Source organism: Bactrocera dorsalis, chromosome 1 (assembly GCF_023373825.1).
Source record: "Bactrocera dorsalis isolate Fly_Bdor chromosome 1, ASM2337382v1, whole genome shotgun sequence".
NCBI lineage: Eukaryota > Metazoa > Arthropoda > Insecta > Diptera > Tephritidae > Bactrocera > Bactrocera dorsalis.
In genome coordinates, this window is record NC_064303.1 from 101,892,067 (window position 1) to 101,918,832 (window position 26,766).

The 26,766-nt window shown below is 39.0% G+C and overlaps 1 protein-coding gene across 2 annotated transcripts in view; it reads left to right on the forward strand.

The window, feature by feature from the left end:
• The first annotated feature begins 875 nt into the window (after window positions 1-875).
• LOC105231141 (uncharacterized) overlaps window positions 876-26,766 on the forward strand; it is a 74,872-nt gene continuing 48,981 nt past the window's right edge. The window contains exons 1-2 of one of the 2 annotated variants that reach the window (XM_049459684.1): window positions 876-1,739; window positions 18,969-23,563. In XM_049459684.1, coding sequence (XP_049315641.1) covers window positions 19,346-23,563 — 4,218 coding nt within the window. In that variant the 5' untranslated portion in view covers window positions 876-1,739; window positions 18,969-19,345. The remainder of the gene's footprint in view (window positions 1,740-18,968; window positions 23,564-26,766) is intronic. The other variant, XM_049459689.1, reaches the window with a different exon arrangement.

Genomic DNA, 26,766 nt, shown 5'->3' on the forward strand with positions numbered 1-26,766 from the left:
CAAAAACAAGGCTTAAAAGCTGTATAAAATCCTCGATTATGGCAATCATTTCATGTAACAAACCTAATATCAACCCTAATATTCACATGTACCTACACTACGACCTCCAAGTCGCTTGGCGACCTACCACATTTCTAATTTGCACCGCATAATCATAATAAGCGGCATACAAATACTCATTATCAATGCTAATGTTTACACTGCACCCTCACTGACCGTTGTTTATCAGTGCAAAAACGCTGAGGACCCCAACACTGCACTGGGCTTCATTACAGCACAGCGCATAGCAGCACACCTCACTACGTACATATATACAAGCTAACAAACTCAATTGGTGGATGCATGCTATGTAAGTGGATAAAAAATATTTACCAGCAGCAGCTTAAAAAAATATAAATGTTTATACACACTAACATTGAACCAAAAAAATCACGTATACGCCATGCGACCCAGCCAAACAAAAAATATGCGTACATACATATATGCATAACGTACTAATAGCACAGCAAAACAGTGGTTAAAAGCTTTTGGTTGCGCACGTGCGACTAACAACACAAAATGACTACAATGCCGTTGTGTACGCCGCATTTAACAACAACAACTTAAAAGCGACGCGCACTAAAACCCAAACGCCTTGTGCAGCAATCAGCTGTCTGTGGCGTAAACAATGTTGCAGACAAAATGTTTTGGTATATTTTCACCTGCCACTCCTTGGCTTGTTATTGTCCTTGCTGCCGCAGCGAAATTCCCAGTATTTTTACGAACAGACACGCCAAATGCTCGGCGCTCTCGCCTTCGTATGGCCGTCAGCGCTCTCGCAGCATCATGGCAAACTCGCAAAATCTCGATTTCACTGCTATGAAATCACGCAGCATCCCTGCTGTGCCAGCTAGTAGCGGAGTGACTTTCAAACGGCACGGTTCTCGTACACATTAGCACTACACGGCGTATAAGTAACGTGTGAATCAGTTCATGTGTGTCAACTATGCTATACAAATGTGTCAAAAGTAGAGGATAATTGAAAGCATAACATGTGATTTCCACTGAGAATTGCAGAACGAAAATAAAGTAATAAGGAATAATTTGTGTGGGAGAAAAACTAAAGTGTTGAAACTAAGTGATGAGTGAAGTTTTTGGCATAACTCGCCTTTGCATGTGGCATTGAAACTCAGTTGCTCGACAGCGCTACACTTTTACCGTTGCGCAACTAAAATTTACGTATTCAAGCGCGCATAAGAGCTAAGACGTTACTAAAACAAACAATTACACACACATACGCACATACGCGAGGATGCGGTTCGGTCCGCGAAACAACGCTGCTGGAAATAACAAATACCCAAGTGTGTTTATGTAGTGCATGTTGAATTCATATTTGCTTTGCACATACAGCAGCACGTGTGTTGTGTGTCAGTATATAAATCAGCGTAAACGCTTTCAAGTACAAAGCGTGAAGTACAAAACGCGTTGCAAAAGTGTGCGTGATCGCGTGTGTGTGTGCCAGTGCCAAGTGTAAAGTGTAGACAAAGCAGATTAATGTAAACGTTGCTGCTAAGGCATTGTAGGCGTGCCGTGCGGAGTGAGTGCGCCTGAAAACAGTAAGTGGCATTGCATAAATCATGAACCAATGCGTGTACTATTAAATATTACAAACTGAATGCAGATTTTACTTGTACAAGTGTGTAAATGTGCTTAATGGGCCGACACGCAGGGCGCCAGCCGACGGTGTGAAGTGGTCGAAGGTGAGAAACGCAAAACGCGGCAGTTTGAGTTCGGTATATTTAAGTTTGAATTTATTAGCATACACTTGCATTTGCTCTAAGGAGTGGCAGTCACAAACTTTACAGCGTGTTTTATATGAAGTTAAGCGTGATGAATGGGTTGATATATTTAATGCAAATATGCTATGTGCTGTTAAAAAATTATAGTTAGGGAGTAGGTTTGTTAAAAGTGTTTGAAATATGATTAAACGCTGTTCACGTACCTTTTTTCTTCGCGCAGTGATATTTTTGGTAATGCTGCATAATCAGCAGCGCAAGAGTTCTGCACTTAATATAATTAAGAGCCAAGTTTAGCAATCTGAAAACAAGAAGCGATTTCGATTAAATGTTAAAAGAGATATCAATTTAAAATTTATTTTCGTCAACGTAATAAAAATATTTGTCAAAAAACATTTTTGAAATTTTGAAATTTTTTTTAATTAAAAAATTAGTGTGAATAATAAATTCAGAAACTTTAAAAACAGTTTAGGTCAAAAAACAATTTTTTCTAAGTTTGAAAAATTTCTTTTCAAACAAAATATTAATTTTTATTTAAAAATGAGTTTGAATATAAATTCAGAGTCTTTGAAAACAGTTCAGAAATTCATAATTGCAGTAAAAATGCAAAGGCTATTAGAAATGTTGAATTTGCTAATCTATAAAAAAAGCTACTTCCATTCCTTGAAAGAAATCTGCGAGTTCTCGACAACATATTCCCAATTCCTCTAAAAAACTATTCAAAAGTTTTTTTTTTTACTTTTTTCGCTTTAAATCTGAATGACCTTCCGCTTATGTGATTGTATCAAAATATGACGATTTTGAAAGTTCCGAATTTGCTGTTATGCTTAGATGAACATAACGAGTGAGCTCAATAGTCAACATAATACCTAAAGAAACCCCAAAACAGGTGTATTAACCGGATATTATGTGACTTTACCGCTATTTACGCTGTTCCCATAACAGTCGGTTATACGTAACCGAAACATAGCCGGTACGTAACCGGAACTAACCCGAACTTTTAACCACACAAGCACTACGAACTCGACAGCTTTTTTCTAGATTAGTTCAAGGATGTTTTCAAACGTTACAACAACAACATGTTTTATTAAAAATGAGTTCAGCGACCTAAGCGAATGCTTCGGTCTTACAACACAACTTACAATATAAAAAATTTTATATTAATTATCAGGTAGAAATGTAAAAGGGAATCTCTCAAGGATACCTTCAAATATAAAAAGTTAGCCAGATAAGAATTATAGCATTCAACGCGAAATCTCACTATGGAAAAGTATGCGCAGCGGCAGACAGTAGACTTTTGGAACTCTGTTAACATTATGAAAACCTTCATCTTTTTTCGTTTTTTCTTTTTTGCTGACAGAGGAGGAATCTTCAAAAGATGCCGCCAAATTGTAGACCGCAAGCACGATTAAATCTATTTGCCAAGGATACATCTCATCATGGATCATGCTCAGCTAGTTTTCGGGATCTTGTGAAGTAGAATGCCTATATACTAAACCCATAACTCCGTCTTCTTTAGCTTTTTCTTTTTCTTTCGGGACCACCACCAGGCATACCATCGCAAGGACAAGGTTAAGACTGTTGCATCTACCTCTTAAAATGTTCCTACTCGTCATTCATTACCCTCCTCTCACTCTTTCTGAGCTCCTGTTTCATTCTAAGCTTTATTAAGGCTGTCGCCCCTCATTTTCTAACCTGGTTCCAAACCTGTTGATATTGGAGCACTTGCGATACTTTGTTTTCAGGGGTCAGCCGCTTTGCATTCGTAGTCATACCCATCTTCACGCCCGTATTTGTGTAAATTATCCGTAAGTCACGTGCAGTCAGGAACTGCGTCAAGTAATAGTTAGTGTCCCCATAGTTCCTCTTTACCCACGCTTTCACGTTTCCGATTGGTGCGTGTGTTCATCTACCTTTTGTTGTTTCATCCCATCATTTCTGGCACACATTTAGGCTAGCATCTTTTTCTAGCTGCCTGTTTTCAGTAGTAAGTCTGCCAGTACTTTATTTTATATCGAAAACTCTTTTGTGCTTCATCGCTATTATGCTTGATAGCATATTCCGGCAAATTCCACATCCAACGGCTTCGTGTGTCAAAGTCCAGAAAGCGCAAGCTATCCAAACTGCGCTTAACCGAACCACTGATTTTTTCTTTTCCGACTAACATTAGTTCCGGCTGGCTTACTTTGACCAGGAGAGCGTGTCTATTCTGACTAGTTCCACCTATGTTGATTAATAATGATCTTTATCCTTAGTGCAGCTGTCACCGTTGTTGCTTTACTCAAAGTGGATCCGATTGTTTAGCCAAGCATCTGACATCACACCCAAGTGTTTTAACGGTTTTGTTGCAAAATAGTATCTATTAATGTTGCGTATAACAGACTCTAGCTTTATTCTACCTGTTATAAGTACTGCTTCGGCTTTTTGGCCTATTAACTGGAGATTTGTTTTACCAAGCCATTCTTTTTGTACCATCAGCATACCCAATTACTTGTATCACCTTGAGTAGTGGGACCCGAAACAGTCCGCCCTATATATTGTTCCACAATAACGATCCTAGAACTGAGCTTTATGGTACTCAACCTGTCACAGTATATAGTTAATTGGTATTTTATTTGTGTCATATAAGAGTAACCTATTCGAGAGTTAGCCAGATATGATACCCAGCAGGTAGAGTGGTGCTTCAATGATATATCGCCAATAGGCCGAGTTGAGAACATTTTTAACATCGAACGTGTCCACAGTGCAGTACTCTTTGGAGCCACGTGTCCACCTGGTTGCATCAGTTGCGTGTTTGCAACTCCATTAACTTTTTGTTGGCGTCTATTTTTCGGCTGTGCCTTCGAAATTCATATTGAGTTTTTGCCAGGCCGGTTGGTTCTCTTTCTGGGTGTTATTCTAGTCGTATACTTGTACATATTATACACTAAATAGAACTTTCAGTCTCCCACATAACATACATATGTACATATACATACATAAAATATATTCAAAAAATAGTCGAGTTCAGCCGCTAGTTTCAGTGAAAATATCTGTCACGTTGCCTACTTTTGCAATTCACAAGAGACAGCCGTTAAAAACTTCATTAAATCGAGCAACCACAATAAGCCTATCTATGCCTCAAGAGTGTTCGTAGCATTGATTAAAATAGGCAAACTAATTTCCGCAATATTTCAACGACAATTAAAGCTTATTACGCAACTTCGCACCAAGTTGGCTTACACTGATCAAAATCTAGTTTTTAACCAAGCTTTAATAGCAAGTCTCTCATGCATTCGCACTTCTGCAGGGCTGCAGGCATTTGCTTAACGTAATGTGTAGTTAGAGTAATAGTTCATAGCGCCTAGTGTCTGGCGGCAAATCAAGATAAATGTGAATTCAAGCAGCGTGCTTTGCAACTGCTTCACAGCCATATACTTTCATTACCAGCGTTGCTGTTGCTTTGGCACCAAAGTGCTTTCTCTTACACAGTGCTCTTTTTTCTCGTTGTCGTAGTTTTTGTAAATTTATCTGTCTATAGCAAGGCGTGCTGTGATATACGTATATATACAAACATATGTATCTGCATAAAGCATTTGAAGTCCTGTGAAGACACGCTCTGTGTATATGTAGGTGTGTGTTTGTTAGTCACCACGTGTACATGGTTGGGGTTTATTTTTCACCAGCGCTTATTTACCGTGTCCTTTGCATACTTTCCTCTTTTTCAACATGTTGTTGTTATTTTTTGTTATTATTTTTGTTGTTGCTTTTCTACTTTTCTGCTTTTTATGTAGCGCACGCAGTTTTTTTTTGCTGATGTCGGTGTTAATGCCGTTGGTAAAGCTTTTGCATGTGTGTGTGTGTAAGTGTATGTGTGCGTGAAATGTTTGTTGTGCATGGTGCTACTGTTACTTGTTATTATTGTTATAGCTTTCATGCCGCCGGTTCTTTTTCCTTTCAGCTCGAGTTGTGCTACTGTATAAAACAGTTGTGGTTTTATTGCTGTTGTTGTGTTGGTACCACACCTTCCCACATTTCCGTTCGCCGTGTGATTTCGCCAACGCTTCAAATTTAACTGAATTTTCCATGCAGCCACATAGGCTGTGAGTGGCGTAGTCCTGATTTTTTTCAGTTGAATACCCGCCGCGTTAGTAATTTTTTCCCCCATTGTTGTTATTGTTGCTGGTACCGTTAGCATTGTCATTGTCTGAGTCGCTATGCTTCGCTGCATTTTAAATTACATTTCGCTCTTTTCACTTCCCCCCTTTTTTTGCAAGAGTTAATACTCTCTTTATTATACCTATTTGTACTGTTTTCACTTCAAAAGTAACAGTATTTAAAATTGTACTTGCAGCTTGATATTGAAAAAAGCATTTTAGAAATACATATATACGCATATCAGATTACTGATGTAGCTTTTGAGGTGGATGGTGTAATTCCTAGCAAGGATGTATAACTAGTTGTTAGAAACGTGTGTTCTCATGGCTAAACTGTTTACACGACAGTCGAGTCTAAGTAATCGAAAGAATATATAGCTATATCTGACTAAGAACTATCAACTCGGCACCTTTCTTCAAAATTACTTGAAAAATATTTTCTGCCACTACAACAACAACAACGCGTGGTTGGCGATATTCGGAGACCGCTTCAAAGTTTTCTGGGTCCACTTTGCCTCTAAATGAATTATCAAAGCTCTAATGGAGTTCTCCTCAAGCCTAAACTGACTTCGGGAAGAAATTCGAGTTCATTATAGCAGTTCTCTAAATTTCAAGCCCTAGTGAGTAACGAACCGAACCTACTATACTACATATACAAACCGATTGTCAACACTTTCGTCACAACCCAGCGCTGATATATTCTCTAAGTTACGCTGAATTGTGTGACGCTGCTTTCTTTCTGCGCGAAGAAACTTGATACTGATGATGATCTATGCGGTAATACAACCAATTTATATACCGTGAACAGGAAATATGAAGTTTGCCACTATGTTTATAACACGCAGGAGGAAACATCAGAGACCCTATAAAGTATAACGGTTAATCCAAGTAGAAGTACTTTTTGTAATAGTTCGGTCGATTGGCCAACAAGATCTTGTGATATCACACCATTAGACTTTTTCCAGTCGGTATATGTGAAGTCTCAAGTCTATGCGGACAATTCAGCATCGATTCAGGTCTTAGAACAAAGCATTCTTCGTCTTTCGTCAGTTACCAGTCGAAATGCTCGAACGAGTCACCGAAAATTGGAATCCACAGATGGACCAACTGAGACGTAACCGCTGTCAACATTTGAAAAATAGGAACCTCGAAATAAATCATCTTTTAAATGACCAGCCTGACGAACAAAGTCGATTTAATATTGTCTCTCGGTATAAAGACGGAGTCGTGTTGATTTTGTAAAGCCGGAGATAAAAGCTGAGAAGTTGCAAAGCAAGCGACAAGTGGAAATCTTGATAAATATATTACATGACTGTCGAGATAAAAGTTCGAAAATCTGAATTAAACTAAAAGCTCAAAGGCCAAAAATCCCCGAAGTTTTTTGTTATTATTGTTGCTGTTTCAAGGATTACTCATACCCCACTTGGGGGGAAAACAAGAAGTAATAAATATTAAGTCATAGAAATAACTTAACCGTAAGGCCAGGAAACAAGCTCCATCCACGGGTTCAAGTGGGTAGTGTTTGGACTCCCAGTACGCCATTCACTCCGAGGCAGACAATGAAGGTGTTAATCCACTGTGAGTAGTGTTTAGTACTGGTCGGAAATTAGCATTGCTGCTTAAACCAGGTGACTGTTGGGATTATTTCTGAGAAAATACTCGAACATAATCTACTTAGAGGGAAGTTTATTATGCTCTTTAACTGGCAGCACACGGCCCTTGCTTTGAATATGTACCATGGAAAACACTAACAGACATTCTGTTATGGTACGGAGTGTCGGTTCTGGCAGGTCGGTATCTTCTAAATTTTCGTACTCCATGGGGACATTCAACGTACTGAAAGACCGGCCTGTCGATTGCCTGGAATGTTCTCGACACATTATTTTTGGCTCTCTTCCAACTAGCAAATAGAGTATATCCATTTTTGTGGCTCTGTACTTCGGTAATAATCGCAGTTGTGTACGGAGTAATGAAGTGCAGATTATAGAATCGTGGGAATTTCAGCCTCATCGATGGTGATGTTGATGATCAGTCTATACAGCTTCGCCTAGTTTGTAAATAGTACGGCGGCGAATTTGGCAGGTGCGAGTTATAGGCACCTTGCAGATAGGTGTTTCCATGGAAATTTCTACGCAGCTTTGGCCAAAAATCTACAAGTACAGCTATAATCCAGATTATGTTAGAAAATTTCTGAAGCAGTAGATCTTCGAAAAGCGTCATAGCTCTTAGAATTATGGGGAAAATATAAAATAGCGAGCCTCTGAATTTGTTTTAAGAAACATTTATTCATAAAAATAATGGAAACCTCATTGTCAAATGCTTTCTTTAGTTTTGTTACATTTTCCATAATTTGAATTTATTATACTTTATTATTACTTTATTATTATTTCAAGCTGGTGAACTAGCATTACTATTGATTTTTTGCATTTGTTTTCAAAACAAACTTTACAAATAGCTTGTGAAGATACAGCGCGAAATATTTCTATGCAATACGTTCTAGAAAAATGCCATGCTATTCACGAATTTAAAAAAAAAGTAGAAAGAAAGTTAAAATCCAGCGGAGTAGACGCCGCCGCTGCTCTGTCTGGCGCACTCTAATCCGCAATAATGTTGTTTAAATTTTAAATTCAGCAGCATGCAGCTGCGTCCGATTCGGCTATGAAACTTTTATATTTTTTTTCATGTTTGTTTGTATGCACACTAACGCGCACACACACAAAGGTAAACGCCGTGCACATAAAAGATTGATTACTAATTTAGCTAAGTGCAGAGCTTTCCAGCGCCAAAAAAAATCTATACAGAGTTGATTATATAAACGAGTACACTTTTCAACCCGCATTACCGAAATACCGAATTTGCACATTTTACGAAATTGGATACATTCCAAGACTCAAGGTCGCTGGATTTTGCGGCATCGCCTAGTTTTACTGGTTGTCATTTAGATGATTTATATTGCAGCGTAAAAATACGAGTTGCACGAAAAAAGTCTTTTCATGTCTTTATTTGGCTACATTATTACGTTATATCTTTTTCTGCTTTTTTTTTGTTTTTTGTTTTTGTTTTTCTTCTATTTACCATTCAACTGAGGAAAGCTTGTTTGCTTTTCAGCGCATTAGCGCAGCTTTGTTGTGGGTAAAGCGCTCGTCGCCTTTTAAATTGTCTATCCGAAAGTATAAATTTCAATAGCGACGGAGATTTTCTTTTATTTTCGCGTCTATACTCATGGCGCCTAGTAAGATTATATAACATTATTTAAATCGAAAGCATTTACAGTGATATTTGAAAGCATTTTAAATATTTTATGTATTATTTCGTTATTTACATTAGACATTGGAGAAGACATTGTGCTGTAATCTGCTTAAATTTGAATTATTTTTAATTGCTGGTATTTTTTCATAAGATCAGACATTTGTTTAGTTGATTTTTACAGCAAAATTAAAGCTTACATATTAAAATATATAAATTAAACGAATTTTTATGAACTCGGATTGTGAAAATTTAAGAAGAATTCATAAACTATATTTTCTCTCAACAGATGCATTTCTCATTGTCTTAAAGCGTATAAAAAGATATTCATCTTAATTTTCATCGTTCAGTTTGTATAGCAGCTATATATTTAATAGTGGTCCGTTTTAAATAATTTCTTCCGGGTTTGAGCATTGCTTTAGAATATAATTCGTACCAAATTTCGTATAGATATTTTGTCAAATAAGCCAGGCGTGGAGCCTGCTTTACTTATATAGAGCCAGTTTTTTCTTTATGACTTTCGAATCACATCACATTGAAACGCGAGGTAACCTAAGCACTGTCCAGACGCGGTGGCTGCTCTTCTTTTATGGAGCCAGCTAGCAGCCTGCTTTCACTGAAGTCACTTTGTGACTTCGAAATCACATCACATTGACACACACACACACTACACACACTTCTTTTATGGAGCCAGATGGAGAAGATATCTTGGCAAATAGGAACATTTTCCACTCAAAATCTTGACGCCGATTGTTATGTCTCTATGAAATGTGAAAAATACCGAAAAAATGAAATTACAGCTTTGCAAGATTGACACGTGATTTGTCAAAACGAGGCCATTAAAAAAGTACTTCATCTTGGATCATCCGTTATATATATCTGTTTTTATTTATTTATTATTTTTATTTAAACCAAATTTGTAATACGACTATTAGCTCACTATATTTGCCATCCTACTTGAGTGAAGAAAACATCATAAAGACGCTGACATGTGACTATCGAACTTTTAGTAACATTCATATTCAATTCCGTAATCACGTCGACTGGGTGAGGGAACCGTGCTGCACTTTTTTCATGACATTGTCTGCTCTCCTGTCCTCCAATGACGCCTATATGTTGCAGCATAGCCGAGTGGGTCGCCACTTACCATGCGACTGCTTTCTAATACTCACATCATTAAATTTATGAGATCTGTTGAGTACAATGACCGAATCAAATAATTGAATAAGTTATACCAGATTTTCCAATAGTGATGATATGATTTCTAAGTAATTTCGGCCACTTGTCATGATCTAAAATTTTTGTTTTTTATTGTATTCAGTAATATTTACAACTTCATCAAAGAAAGATAAACGTAAGAACAATATTTAAAGATTATTCAATTTTATTATCAATAGAATCGTTCATCAATTGCAACTTTTCGTGTGCTTTTGCCATTTTATGCTCGTAATAATCATCCATCTCTGCTCGCTATTCGTCGAATTGTTGCAAATTTTTACTCACATTTTCTTTACACAATGTTCAAATGTCAATAAGTCAAGGAACCGCTCGAAGAAACGAAAATATGCTGCCGTTGAAGCATCTGTTGCTGAAGGCTACAATTTGTAGATTCCAATACATTCTGAAAAATAGGGACTGTCCCAAAACGCAACCTGGCGGATTTGAGAAAGAAATTGGGACTTGCATCTGTATACAATTGTTCTGACTCAAAAACTAAAGTCATTTAACCACCGTAAACCTCGCGAATTTGTTGATTTTGTCTTGGAACAACTTGAAAACGAAAACGATTGTTTTAAGAAAATCATCTTTCCCAAAACGGCTCACTTTTACCTGAGTGGTGCGGAAAATAAACAAAACTATCGATTCTGCGATTTGCCAAGAAAATCCGCAAATTATTCACGAACAACCATTACATTCACCTCAATTAAAAGTTTGGTGTGATTTTTTGGTCTGCTGGAATCATCGATTCCTACTTTTTACCAAATGTAGCTGGTACACGGTTACTGTCAAAGCAGAGCGGTATAGAACGATGAAAACTAGCTTTTTATAGCCGCAATTGGTAGGAGTTGATCATGGTAACAGCTGGTTCTAACAAGACAAAGCTACGTGCCACATAGCACGAGCTACAACCGAATTATTGCAGGAAAAGTTTGGAGATTCGATTATTTCAAGAAATTGTGACAATGGCCTCCAAAAAGTTGTGATTAATCATAATTAGACTACTTGTTGTGGGGTTATTTGAAGTTATTAGTTTTTAGCAATAAACCTGACTCTCTTGAAGCTTAAGAAGTCAACATTGAAAGTGTTACTCATGACGTTGTATGATTTAGTGGAAAAAGTTGTCTAATATTTGAGTCACTTTTATTTGAAAAACCATGTATAAGGTCTAGTTAAAAGAGGTTCATATTCATTGTTCCTCAGAAAGATAGCTTTAGTAATCTGCACAGACTTTGGAACAATTTTACTTAATAAAACTTAATACAAAAAGTGAGGGACTTATACCTACAAATAAGGATGGTGGTCGATTCGGGAAGAGCAGCGGCAAAGTTGGGTCAGGCGGTCTTGGCGTACAGGAAGGTTCTACTAATTATTTTGTGAGATCTACAGGGAGTCATTTACCAAGAGCTACTTCCCAGCAGCTAAACTCATGACTCGAACCTGTATTCTCACCAATTTGACCGGCTGAAGAAGCATTCGTCCAGAAGCAATACATTTTTGTCAATATCAGATGCATCCCTTTTTTTATTGGAACAACGCTAGGCATCATATATTGATAATGACACGAAAAAAGCTGCGAAAACTTGGCTGAGTGGTTTGTCACACTCAACTCATATAGTCCAGTCATTTAAGCCTAAATTAGGTAAGAATATCGGAATTCGAGATACCCAGCTGTAAGTCTGTAAATACTTGTATATTGACACCCTAAAGTGTATCTCGAATTCCGTGGTGAACTTACTATAATGACTGGACTAATAGTCCTAACTTGGCAACAAGTGATTACTATATCCTCTTTTCTATGACTCATCAAGAGAAGATTTGAAAAACTACTGACTCCGTTTTAGGCTAAAATAGACGATGGTATTACGAAATTATATACGAAATTGGAACAATTTATTAAACAAAATGCATATTTGATTTACTAAAAACCAGCAGGTATATGTATAGCATGACAGCCGGAGAGTATAACCTAATCCATCCTGACTTAAGTAGGCTCATTTTAACATATGCTAATTTTTTTAACGAAAAAATAATGAATTTCCTTTCACTAGCCCCCCGTAAATATTTCTAAAGTATGTGATTAACCGCTTAACGCCTAATAAACAGTGTTTATTAAGTTTTTCCACCATTTTCATCACACGATTAGAATAATAATTGATTGCATTAAAGCAAAATAGAAATAGCTTTTTGTTACTTTACTTGTCTCCAGTATTATCGCGATATATTTTAATGGGTCTGGCGTGAATGTGCACGTGTCTGAAGTATGCGACGTTGTGCTCCACCATATCAACAGCAATTAAGGTAAATGTTAACACGCCACGTACATATGGCCGCCATAAAAACAACGTTGCAAATGCATTAGTGTTGAAGTGGTTATCCAACGGCTAGAGCTGAGTTCATGCTTTATCGCTGAACTGGATTATATTGTGTGCAAAAACCATTGCACATATCGATTACATTGTCATTAATAGCGCCGAGGCACAGCCAATACATGGAAGCAGACAGTAACCAGCTAGGCGTATACGTAACTTTTCACTTTGAGGGAAGAAACCTCACATACGAGCTTATGCACACAAACACACCTGTATTTAAGTAGCTCTATATAGAGATTTACAAATTTGCCAGCAAATGCAGTGAATATTGCATATAAATAGAATACACACATACATATGTACATACACATATGAGCACTAAGCAGATGGGAAGCATAAACAAACACATTTATTGAAGCCATTCAAGCGTACAACGATTTATCTTAAGACGAAGACATAGCCATAAAAGCACTATAGGGAATATATATATATGTATATATAAATGTATTAATGCATAAATGAGTGTATGTTTGTATGTATCTGTAAAGCAGCAGTCTATAGACAAAGCCGACTAAGCAACAATGTTTTACTTAGGCAGTTGAGCGTCAATGTATGCTTCTGCCTGCATATTCAGTTTGCCGTTGGAGAGTTGAGTTTGGTTGCGTGTAGCAAGAGGCAATAGCTACACACGCACACACACACTAACATGTGCAGCTGACAATATTTGCTGCTGATCGCTTGTGTTCGCCTGTGACAAACTACCCAAAAGTACTAGGATTAAGCCTGAATGATGCGGCAAATGCTTGTCTCATGTCGTGAGCGTATTAATACGTTATTACAAACGCACACACGCACACACGCATATGCCTACATGCTTACATGCACATTTATCTTAGCTGGAGGATTTGTGGTGCCTAAGATATATTGAGTAAAATCAATTAAGGCGGAATGATATTGAATGATGTTGAAAATAATGAGTTGTAAGATTGTGCAAACGCAAAGCATACAAATATACAAATGTACTTGCTTTAGGGTGGTGAACAAAGACAAAGATGATGGCAGCAAGTTGTTTGTGAATGTCTCTTTTGTAGCAAACTGACAACCAAATGAATTTTGTGGTCTTTTCGGTTAACAAGTAGTAATTCAAAGCAAAATTATGGGGAATCTTTGACTGTTCAAACGAATTTACTTTAACAAAAAGAAACTGTGTGGTTTTTGGAAAGTACTAGAAATTAGAAAATTCTAGTTTCACTAGGAAAATAAATCAAACACTTAATAAAAGTTCTCCTTTAATATTTTTTTTTTTTATTCTAACACATATATTTGTTTTCAAAAATTATTCAAAAAACAGAAAAAACGTTAACTAGGCTTCACCCAAGCAGTAGTACTATGCACTGGTGCATTTTTTATATACTAAAGCGTATAAAAAGATACTTATTTTGAGTTTGATCGATCTGTTTGTATGGCAGCTATATGCTATAGTTGTTCTATCAGAACAATTTCTTTGAATATTGTAGCAGTGATTTGGAAAATAATCTGTGCCAATTTTTGTGAAGTTGTCGTTTCAAATAAAAAAGTTTTCCATAGAAGCACTTGAACTCGTTCAGCCATTTTGTACGGCAACTATATGCTATAGTGATCCAATCTGAACAATTTCTTCGTAAATTACTGAAGTGCTTGAGAAAATAACCTATGCAAAATTTCGTGAAGATATATTGTCAAAGAAAGAAGTTTTCCATACATAGACTAGAGTTTGACTAACCAGTTTGTATGACAGCTCTATGCTATAGCTTTTCGATCTACAAAATTTCTTCATATATTATAGTATTATCTGCGGTTATTATTCTTGTCGAATTCCATGAATATATCTCGTCAAATGATGAAGTTTTCCATACAAGTAGTTGATTCCGATCTGTCACTTTGTATGACAGCTATATGCAACAGTGATCCGATACTAACAATTTCTTCGGAGATTACATTATTGCTTCAGATAATAACCCATACCGAATTTCATGAAGATATCTCACCAAATAAAACAGCTTTGCATACAAAATTTTTATCCCGATCGGTCAGTCTGTATGGTAGCTATATACTGTAGTGGTTCGATAACGACCATTTCGACAAAGGAGCTGCTCTTTAATGAGAAAAGGGCAGGTGCAACATTTTAGATCGAAATCTCAAAAAATGAGTGACTCGTTCACGTGTATATAGTACAAACGAACGTGTCTAAATCAACTCAGCTTGTAACGCTGATAATTTATATACATACTTTATAATAACTTCGACGTTTCCTTTTGGGTGTTAGAAACAAGATGGCAACATCAGTATACTCTGTTCAGAGTATAACTAGTACGAAATATGCTTATTGCATTTTTGTACCTGCAGCAGTCAGTAGCGCTGCGAGCTCAGGGTTTCTTCCAAGTTATTATGCCAGTGTGCAGAAATATTTTTTCTGTCGACTTTTTAGTTCATTAGAAGATGCTTTCTACTAAAACAAAAATTTTCAAATGAAAAATATACTATAAATATATTTCATTCTGATGTACCACCCTAATAGACATATATATACATATTTCTCCACACAAACTTCTTTCTGACAACAAATATTTTATCTCACTTAGTTTTTTTAAGGCAGACGTCAACTTAAGACAATCAAAAAGACTGATACACGCACATACCATACATTATACACTTGAACATATATGTAGTACACACATTTATACAAATCGATACGTCAATATTTGCTCATATTGATACGCTACAACCCATCATTTACAAATACATACTTACTTACGTATTTAAAACAAATCAATTAAGAATGCTTGCTTATGTAATAGTTTGGAAGAGTGAGTAAGCTTAAATGGCAGCGAATATTCAAGAAGAAACGAAGAAAGTAAGGAAAAGCTAATAAATTGTTATAGTTGAGAGTCTGTTCACTTAATTTGCATAAACATACGTACATGTACTTGAATTGGGATTCAGTTTTTAACGCATTAATTGGTTATAATTAAATGTAATGAGGGGTTTAATGCTTGTTAACTTGAAATGGGTTCGAAAACGGTAGAGGTAACTAGAATTAATGAAGAGCAAGGTTATGATTGCATCTACTTCTTGTTCTTTGGTACTACATCCGTATGTAGATCTGATGAAATTGATGCTGATTCCGTGGTATACTTATAAATTTCTTAACTTTCTGAAATTTGGAGCTGCCAACAGTGTTGTAGTTTCCCAACCTCGAAGAATATTTATGTGCGCCCTCCAGGTAACCAAACGCTTTTGTGATCCCTTCATTGGAATTATATTTTCATTTGTCAAGTCCCAAACACAGCGTCTCAACCCCAACTGGGAAGAAACGTTCATTGATTCATGTTAATACGAGTATACCGATTCGCTTGTTCCAACACAGACCTCCTGGTCATCGTCAGGGATCCCACTCTCTTAGCAGTGAACCCTTGAGTTCCACAGAGTTTGCTACCGCATTTCACCCAAGGTTGCACACTTTGCACAGGGTGTTCGACGCGAATGCAGGAGTAGCAATTGAGTATGTTAGCTAAACTATGGCTGGATTTACTCTGGGTATCCAGCCTTAGTTCAGCTACTGTACTTCATTTCCGCCCTAATATATAGTATAATAGAATTCATTGCTTTCTATTATTACCTGTTATATATGTCGATAAAAGTCCTTTCCCTCAACGAATTTCAAAACGACGATTTTACAAAATTAAAAACTTTGACAAAAATGTTCATATCTTCGACATTAAATATCAACTTAACATAACCAAGTTATATAATACAGAGTATATAGGAGAGTATACAGAGGGTTAATTTACAGGCAGCCTCAAAAAAGGAAAAATCAAGTATGCTCGAAATACTTTACGGATCATTCTGAGAAACCTTTCCCAAGCAACTATGTGTCCTAAACCAGTTTTGAGCCATCGAGTTTTAAGACGAAGTATTTTAGAAATCATAGAAAACTCACCGATCCAAACGATATTAGATCTTCGAAAGTACAGTTCTTGGCCGGAAAAAGTACTAGTGAATTCCGGTAAAGTAGAACCGCCTGTTGCGGGAAGAAAAGCAGACTACACGGGATGCCTCTAGATGTCTCCCACGGAACCCCTGCATAGTAAGACCCGTATGCTTCCAGTTAAAGAGCATAATGAACTCCTCTCCAAGCAGTTACTGCTAGGTTGCTTTCGCAGTAATCATCCCTGGTGTCACCTGCTTTTAGCATCAAGAGGTCCTTTCTCAACTACAATACGCCAACCAGACTTCGGACGCAACTTCGGACATGCACTGACCGCCATTCATAGGGGAGCCATAAACACCTTCACTGACTCCATCTCTGTAAATGGCGTACTTGAAGTAAAACCACCACCCACTGCAGACGAAAAGCTCGAATTACTACCCGAAACGAGAGTGACCCTTACGCAGCTTCATTCTGGAGTTAAACTCTTACTTATCCAGAATTCACGCCGACTTATCAAACATATGTAGCGTGCAACGCATGACACTAACTACTAACCCTACACATATGACACTTTCCTTCCTGTGATCCAACCTCATCGAAACCGTTGGATGACCTCGATGACCATTTATTTAATCCTTACTGTCATAACTTGGTCTAGGTAACCGTTAAAATAACATTAACAAGCATCATAATTATTTTTTCAACAGTTTTGGAGATATCCGAATGAAATTTATTACTTCAGTTAACTTTGGTATTTTATTCATCGTTCATCGAAATCTGTAAAATCGGACAATTATATCACATATCTCCAATAGAACCTATCATTCAGATTTTCGCCTTAAAAACTGCTAGCTTCAAACCGGTTTTAGACTCTTAATCTTTATATATATAAATCTTCTGACCGTGTGTTTGCATTTGAACTGCTCCTAAACGGATCGGCCGATTTTAATCAAATTTTGTGTGTATGTTCAAGGAGATTCGAGAATGGTTTAGATAAACAATTTGGACCACTGGAAAATGTTTTTTAAAAATAATTTTTCATTTGTAATTAAATGCTAATATTAAAAGTTTGACCGATGGATTTCGCTAAAATCTCAGAATTCAATAATCAAACATTAAATTGACGTAAACGTGCATTAAACAAAACGATGCCAAAGTAAAAGGCGACATCTGTAGATCAAGTTTTCATAGTGTGGACAGAGTTGTTTGTTCTTAAGTAATAAATTTGGTGATTCAATACATCTATGGGTAGCTATACAATTTTTTTCATACCTGCTAACTATTGGAGGGGGTATCTTGACATGCAATTTAAAATTGCAAAAGGTCTGGCATAAAAAAATAGCGGCATAACTGAAGTGTTGATAAAAAATTTGAGATATACGGAAATCTTTTCGAAGCATTGCACAGAGCAATGCAATATTTAAACGGGAACGTTGAATACATATATGCGTACAATTTCAAACTGATCCTTCCTGAAGAATAATAAAATTTCTAAATATTGGGAATGGTAGAATAGAACTGCAATCAAACACACAATGCAATGAATTAAAACTGGCTCATTTATCATTCGATGAATAATATACCACCGGCATCCCAAAAGACTGATGCCATAACCTTGCCAGCCGATTTTTTTGTCTTTTCACGCTTGAGAACCGTTTCTTAATATGCAGTCCACTAGGCACAATCGATTGGACTCGATTGATTTCACTGATGCATAGCCCAAATTCAATAGTATTTTTACCCCAAAAATCAATTTTTTCTTAACGCACAAAATTCTTTATGATTCATTTTTTTTGTAAACTAACACAAGTTGCTTCACCAAAAATGCGATTATTCCTTAAATAATATTTATTATCTAACTAATAGAAATCATATAGATGGTATTAGTAGTACTACCTATGTAACAGCCACAGTAAAACTTGGGCGGGTCCTCTAGTCTCTTAGGTAAAGTTGTTCAACTCGATCCCAAGAACTTTGCCTTCATAAGCAATACTATAGAAAAATTAAAAAACCGACGCTTTCTAATGTATATCGTTGACTATATATACTGCTCAATGAAGTGTCGTAATGAGCAAGCAGTAAATTTGCTGAAGCAATTCAAGTCACAATTTCAGCAAGTTGCAAATATGAAAGAATTTTCCCAGTATTCCAAACACAAAAACGCTTACATACACACCACTTAATTGGCACTTGTGCAACAAAATTACCACACACAAATATGTTTGCCTTTAAAGAAGCTATACTACATTTCACGGTAATAATTTATTTCGTTTTCTTCTTTCTACTTTCCAACGCTGCTGTTTCCTTTTAGTTGCAAAATCGAGCAACGGAAAACAATGTCACCAGTAGCACCACAAGTACCGGTAGCAAATGCAGTCTTTAAACTAAAAGCAAAGCGAACAACGTTACGAGCAGCTGATGCAACAACGGAAGCCCTAATATTGGGTAACGCGGAGCATAACGAAAACTTCACCGAATTTAATAGAAGTTAAAGGGTAAAAGAACAGTGAGTCCAGCAGAACGAGTGCACAGAGCACCGGGTGTGCAGCGTTTTGAGTGCGCCTACTACAACTGAGCGGAGGAAATAGACGAACAACAGGAAGTGTGAGAAAAACAGGAAGCGCTGAAATAGCAAAAGCCAAGCGAAATAAAAACAAACACACACACACAGCCGAAAATTCAGCGGAAATGTTTACAAAAATGCAAAAATTCTACATTTTAGCATTTTCAATTGCAACAGTGTTGGTGTTTGCTGATGCATATGGCTACGCCGAGTCAGGTTTACGGCCAGCGACAACGACAGCGGAAGCGCCGATAGTGGGTGCGACGGTGACAGTGGGCGAACAGGCGTTGGAAGGGGTGCAGTTGGATGTGAATGCAAAAGCGATGAGTCAACAAAAACTGGCGACGACCCACACCCCGACGCTAACAACAACCGCAACAGCAACGACAGGGGCAGCAGCAGCAACAACAACAAAAACCGTGACATTGGGATCCTCAAATGCGCCTGCAACACTAACGTCGGCAAACGATGCGGACGAGCAGGTTTTGAATACAGCAACAACAACAACAAAAGCAGCACAGCCAGCTGAGTGGGTGAGGGATGAGCAGGCAAAGCCAACTCAGCTGCAGCAACAACAGCATGCAGTTGAGGAGGCAGCAGCAGCAGTGGTTAGTGAAGCTGGTGGCAAACAGCAAATGCATGACTTTGTAACAAATGATGTTAGAAAGCGGCCACAAACAGCAACAACAAACAAAATTAATGCTGCGGCGCACGAGAATGGTGTCGCAACACCAGCCATGCCCACGAGTAGTGGTAGTGCAACAGCAGGCGGTACAACAAGCATTTTCGGGGAAGCGCCAGCAGTGAATGTCGAAAGTAAATCACGTGCGGATACACTTCCGCCAGGCAATCGTGCGGCGAGTAATGGCGGACGCGGTGCAGCAAAACCCGAAGAGCACGGAAATGTAGCCAACACACAAATCATTAAAAATGTAGAGGAGTTGCGTACGGCGCGCCCGAACGACGAGCGAGCGGATGTGTATGCAGATGAGCTGGACGGCGAGCGCACCGAGTCCACAGTGGGCGAAATTGAAACAGCCGAAGGGGTTGCGAGTGCTGAGCGCGGTGTTAGAAAAGTGACAAAGCAGTGGGAGGCGAATGGCAAACGAGAAGCGACTAGTGACATGCAGCCAATTGTGAAGGAAAATAGCGGAACAGCTGAAGTGAAGAAGCCACAAGAGGACGCTACCGCAATGTGGCTAAAAGAGGCGGTGACTACAAGCAAACAGATGACAGGGGTGGACGACACTAAAACTTTAAGCGCGAAGTATACTGTTAGTGAGAAGGTAGAGCGCAAACCTGAGGCAGTAACAAAGGAGAGGAGTACAAAGCCAACGACAACAAACGAAGAGACAACGATGGAATCAGTGCTAGATGACACAGCAACAACCCAAACAGCGAAGGATGGCATCAATATTGAGCTCCGACTCACGGATGGACTTTACCGCATTAAATTGGCTGAAATTGTAACAGACGAATACAATGGCAGTGGCGCGGACGAACAGCAGCAGGTGCAGCAGGCGACAGCTGGCGCTCAAACGACGGACGATGCAGCTGCAGCGAGTGCCAGCAAGCCAAGCAAGCTGCCAGAGATACAAGTGAGCGCAGAAGCGGGGTACAGCAAAGCACGAGCGGCAGGGGCGGTGACAACAATACACGCGCTAGATAAGCCACAAAAGCAACAAGCAGTCACTGAACAAGTAGGCCAACATGCACAGCAAACTGCGCTGACAAAACCAGTTAAACAAAAAGCACAACACGGGGCAGGCGAACAAGAACTCGTGCAACAACAGCCACAACAGCTAGAGCAACCAAACCAATTACGCCGCAAGCAGCCGGCGAACAAAGATATAGAAAACCGACAGGTGCAGCAACACAAAGCGGACACCGCAAGCGAGTTGGATAACATGAATAGCCAGCACATGAACAACAACAACAAACATGAAAGCAACAACAGCGAAGAACAGAATGACCATGTCGAAAACACAAAGCGCACAAGCGCTGTAATTGGGTCGCGCACCACGCCGCCCGCACTCAACATAGTTGATCTATATCCCATGAAAATGGAAGATTTCAATCCAATTATACGTGACTCCAATGCGAAGTTGCTAAAAGCGCGTACCATCTATAAGCCGGTGGACAGCGACGACGCGGATCAGCAGCCCCAACCAGCAGAAGGGTTGTACGCACAAGCCGACGACATTGAGGAAATAGCGCACCAACAGAATTTATTGCCAAATGAAGTGAACGCGGCGGATAACATTGTGCAACGTTACGATAACATCAATAATTTGGCAGCGGCACGGCACAGCGTCAATCGTAGGCCAAGCGCGACCACAACAGCAACAACAACAACAACAGTCACGGCACAAAGTAATGGTAATGGAGTTGTAGCGGCGGCTATTAGCTCAGCACCCGAACGCCGACAGCAGCAGGCCGATAGCATCAGTGATTTCACCGGAAAGCTGCTGGCCGAACAGGATGGTGTCATTACGGAAATCGAGCAAAAGTTCCGCTTGAATGAGTTTGCGGCAACGCCGACCGGGCTGCCCACCGCACCGCCGACAACAAAAGCAACAACAGCCAGTAAAGAACGACAACTGGCTGGCGGCAAAGCGACAAGCTACAGTGTCAACCACAAAGTGCAACCAACCAAAGGCGCCGGCAATAAATACACAAAATACAAGAGCGCTGGCACGCAACGCACTGCGCCGCAACAACACGACTTCATCGAGCGACGCGTCAAGAAAAGTTTCGACTTTCCCATGCATCGCGCGGCCAGCGTCAGCGATGCGCTCGGCATGCCACATGTCGATTTCGCCAATACAAAGTTCAACACGGATGCTGGGGCAACGCAAAGTCACAGCGACATGCCTGTTGGCGGCGCCGAGGGCGGTAATGGCGCATTGAGAACGGCGCTTGGCACACATCCGGAATTTTCGACGACGAAATTCTACAACAGTAAAGAACTCTACAATGAAATGATGCTGCACAATCGGCAACGGCTGAAGGCAAAAGCCAAGGTGGAGCAGGCCGCAGCTGCAGCGGCAACAACAGCAAAAAATACCGTAGAGAGTGCGGCAAGTCGATTTGCGTTGCGGCAAAGTGCAAAGTTGGCAACTGCCAAGTACACGCCAAACGCAGATACAAGCAAAGCAATTGCGGGTGAAGTGCACGTGAACTCGCAGCAACGGGTTAATAGCGACAGCGATGCCAAGAATGTAACCGAGTTGCGCGCAGATAACAAAGTTGCGGCGTATGTGGGAAGCAGGGACGCTGAAAATGCGGTAAAAGCGAAAAGTGCGGCCGCGCATGCAGAAAGTAAAGTCGTAGAACTCGAGGGGAGTCAACTGGTGACGCCGGAAAGTGCGCAAAACGCAAAGAAAAGCGCGCAAATGCTGTCAGCAGCAACCACAGTAAGCGCTGTAGCTACACAACCAGCTATTGGCGACAAATCGACTAAGAAATACCAAAAAGAATTGCAACGCGCTAAATTGCTACTCAAGACACTTTTGCTGCCGCCGACAAGCGTTAATGCCACCAGTGCGCACAAGTTCAAACCAACTGTAGCCACAGCCAGAGTGACAACAACGCGCGTAATTGCAGCAGCAAACGGCCAAAATTACAGCAGTCAAGTCAACTTGCACACGCCGCACACAGCTGACGACACGCCTGACACCGTTACAGTTACTGCGAGTCATTTCGATGCGCTTGCAACGGCCAAAACTTTCGACATTAAGTCGCTGCCGCACAAGAGCCAAGCCGTTACGCCCCCAATAGCTACGGATGCAGCTGTTGGCAATATTGACAGCGCCACTCACAGCGCAGTAACGAACCAGCCACTGCAACGTGTTAATTTCGATGGCGTGAACATAGTGCATGTTAAGCGCGCGCAACCAGCGCATATTGCAACAACTGCTGCAACGACAACAACCAAAAATGGCATGACAACAGCTTCATTGATTTCTACCAAACAGCCTTTTTCAGCCACAACTGCAGCAGCTGACCCTACAACACCAACGTCGCTCATCTATCCCTACCTACAGCTGCAGCGTGACGCCAAGACGACCCATATTAGCCAACCGCATGATACCACCGCCACAGTGCGCAGCACAAGCAGCACAATGGTGTCGGCCACTCGCACCAGCGCCGCCGCCTCCACCACCACAATCACTACCACCGCAAATCTTTCGAAATCCTCCTCAAAGCCAATCGTCCGACCACGCATACTTAGTCGCCTGCAGGAGAAAATCAACTCACTCGAATGTGAAATACAAAACGTGCCGAGCGATGCGCATTTGTGGCGCGGCAATGAGACGCATGAACTGCTGCTACCCATTATGGTGAGTAGGACAATTGCCTTTATGAGTTTTCGCATTGTGTTCTATTTATTATACAATACATATATTTTTATCCCGCATAAGCCAGCAAATACGCATATTATATTAGCAAATATATATATGGCAAGGTATGACTGTGTGTCTGCTACTAGCAAAATATTACTGTGTGTGTGTTGCTATTGTGCATGGTATTTGATAAGTAAACCTTTATTGGCTTTCATAACAAATTCATTGTATTATATGAAATATATATGCCCTGCTTTATAAGTTAGGTAAATATTTATGACATATGTAATAGCCTGGCTTTAAATCTCATTTAGCCCTGATTGTTACACATTTCTTGGGTCACTCAAATGAGAAAGAGAAATACATACTTGTATATAAAATATTAATACTTGTGTGTGTGTATATTCTCATCCGTTTTGGCTAAATATAACAAAGTTTATTACCCAGAAGACTTATGTTGGCATATTTCAAACGAAAACAAGAAAAAAAATTAATTTTGGATGGAACGAAGCTATAATACCCTGCACAAATATAAAATATTTCTTACAAGAACTTGAACTTCACTTAGTTTGTATGACAGCTACATATATGCTATTGACGTCCGATCTGGACAATTTTTGCAAAGATTGTACTATTACTTTGGATAATATTAAATGCCGAAATTCGTGAAGATATCTCGTCATATATAGAAGTTCCTCATATAAGGACTTGAGTTTGATAAATCAGTCTGTATGGCAGCTATACCCTATAGTCGTCCAAACTGAACATTTTTTTCGGAGATTGTACCGTTACTTTAGATAATGTTTAGTACCATATTTCGTGAAGATATTTCGCCATATAAGGAAGTTTCTCATACAAGAACTTGAGTTTGAGAGGTCAGTCTGTATGACAGCTATATACTATAGTAATCCAATCTAAACAATTTTTTCGGTGATTGTATCTTTCCTTTGGATAGTACTCAATGCCAAATTTCGTGAAGATATCTCGTCATATAAAGAAGTTCCTCATACAAGTTCTTGAGTTTGATAGATCAGTTTGTATGACAGCTATATGCTATAGTCGTCCGATCTGAAAAATTTCTTCGTGAATTATACCGTTGCTTCGGACATTAAACTTTGCCAAATTTCAGGAAAATACTTTGTTAAATAAAAAAGTGTCCCATACAAGGACTCTATTCCAGTCGGTTCCATCAAATGACCATCTTCTTAGTGAGAAAAAAAGGTTTGTAAAATTTCAGATCGATATCTAATTAATTACAGTTTTCCTGTAGCGCATTGAGACCTTTCAAACTGGTAATTTAGAGAATTGGGATTGGATTTTAACTACTGATAACTTTTGTAGTCAGTGGGGAGTAGTCAGAGAGCTCATTAGTTCATTCTTTGTTCTACTAAACTACCTTAACAGCAATTTCTCTAAAAGCTGTAGGTATGTGCTAATTAGAAAGCGATTCTACCCAAAGAGTGGGGATCACTCGAACTTAACTCTTAGTATTATAGACAGTTCGAAAAGGCAATGTGAGAATTTCTCTTCTCACAAAGACTTCTAGTCATATTAACTGCTGGTGTTAACCCAATTAGGACACTCATATCGAATTCGTGTAGTAGAAAAATTATATTTTGAAATGCTAGAATCAAATAATTTGGCTGACTTTTCTTATATGCAAAGAAGCAGCTTTCTGGTAACATAAAAACAAGCTAAAAAATCCTATCAGCAACTTATAATCAATGCAAACAGTTATCTCAGTCTCTCTCCCTCTCTTACTATAACCTGTCTGCGAGCAATATGGTACCTGCTTGGATTCTAAACCTTACTTATAGCTATATTTTCCACTTTCTCTCTGTCTTTCCCCAGCAATTCCTTTTAGGATGGTAACACCAAGTCAGGCCATATCTTCTTGTTCTAAAGATACCTTCCAATTGATTCTTAAAACATTATTATAAAGGGTGATTTTTTAAGAGCTTGATAACTTTTTTTAAAAAAAAACGCATAAAATTTGCAAAATCTCATCGGTTCTTTATTTGAAACGTTAGATTGGTTCATGACATTTACTTTTTGAAGATAATTTCATTTAAATGTTGACCGCGGCTGCGTCTTAGGTGGTCCATTCGGAAAGTCCAATTTTGGGCAACTTTTTCGAGCATTTCGGCCGGAATAGCCCGAATTTCTTCGGAAATGTTGTCTTCCAAAGCTGGAATAGTTGCTGGCTTATTTCTGTAGACTTTAGACTTGACGTAGCCCCACAAAAAATAGTCTAAAGGCGTTAAATGGCATGATCTTGGTGGCCAACTTACGGGTCCATTTCTTGAGATGAATTGTTGTCCGAAGTTTTCCCTCAAAATGGCCATAGAATCGCGAGCTGTGTGGCATGTAGCGCCATCTTGTTGAAACCACATGTCAACCAAGTTCAGTTCTTCCATTTTTGGCAACAAAAAGTTTGTTAGCATCGAACGATAGCGATCGCCATTCACCGTAACGTTGCGTCCAACAGCATCTTTGAAAAAATACGGTCCAATGATTCCACCAGCGTACAAACCACACCAAACAGTGCATTTTTCGGGATGCATGGGCAGTTCTTGAACGGCTTCTGGTTGCTCGTCACCCCAAATGCGGCAATTTTGCTTATTTACGTAGCCATTCAACCAGAAATGAGCCTCATCGCTGAACAAAATTTGTCGCGAAACACATTTCGAACCGAACACTGATTTTGGTAATAAAATTCAATGATTTGCAAGCGTTGCTCGTTAGTAAGTCTATTCATGATGAAATGTCAAAGCATACTGAGCATCTTTCTTTTTGACACCATGTCTGAAATCCCACGTGATCTGTCAAATACTAATGCATGAAAATCCTAACCTCAAAAAAATCACCCGTTATAATCATAATAACTTTGAAATAAATATATGCTTGCGCTATTCCTATAAAATATATTTATTATTACTTATGTGTATTTGTGGCTACTTTGTGTCCGGCGCAAACGAGTAAATCAGCAGCAGCTGCTGTCCGAATAAACGAATAATTTTCACCCTTTAAGGGTGGAGGTCAACAGAAGATTGCTGTTAATTAAAAAGCATTCAACGCTCCAACAATCAAACGAACTGCCCGCAGCTACAAGAATACCCAGATAGTACGAGTATAAGTGCTTCAAACGTAACACACACATAAACAAACATACGCCGGCTTGCATTTGTGCATAGCTTGAG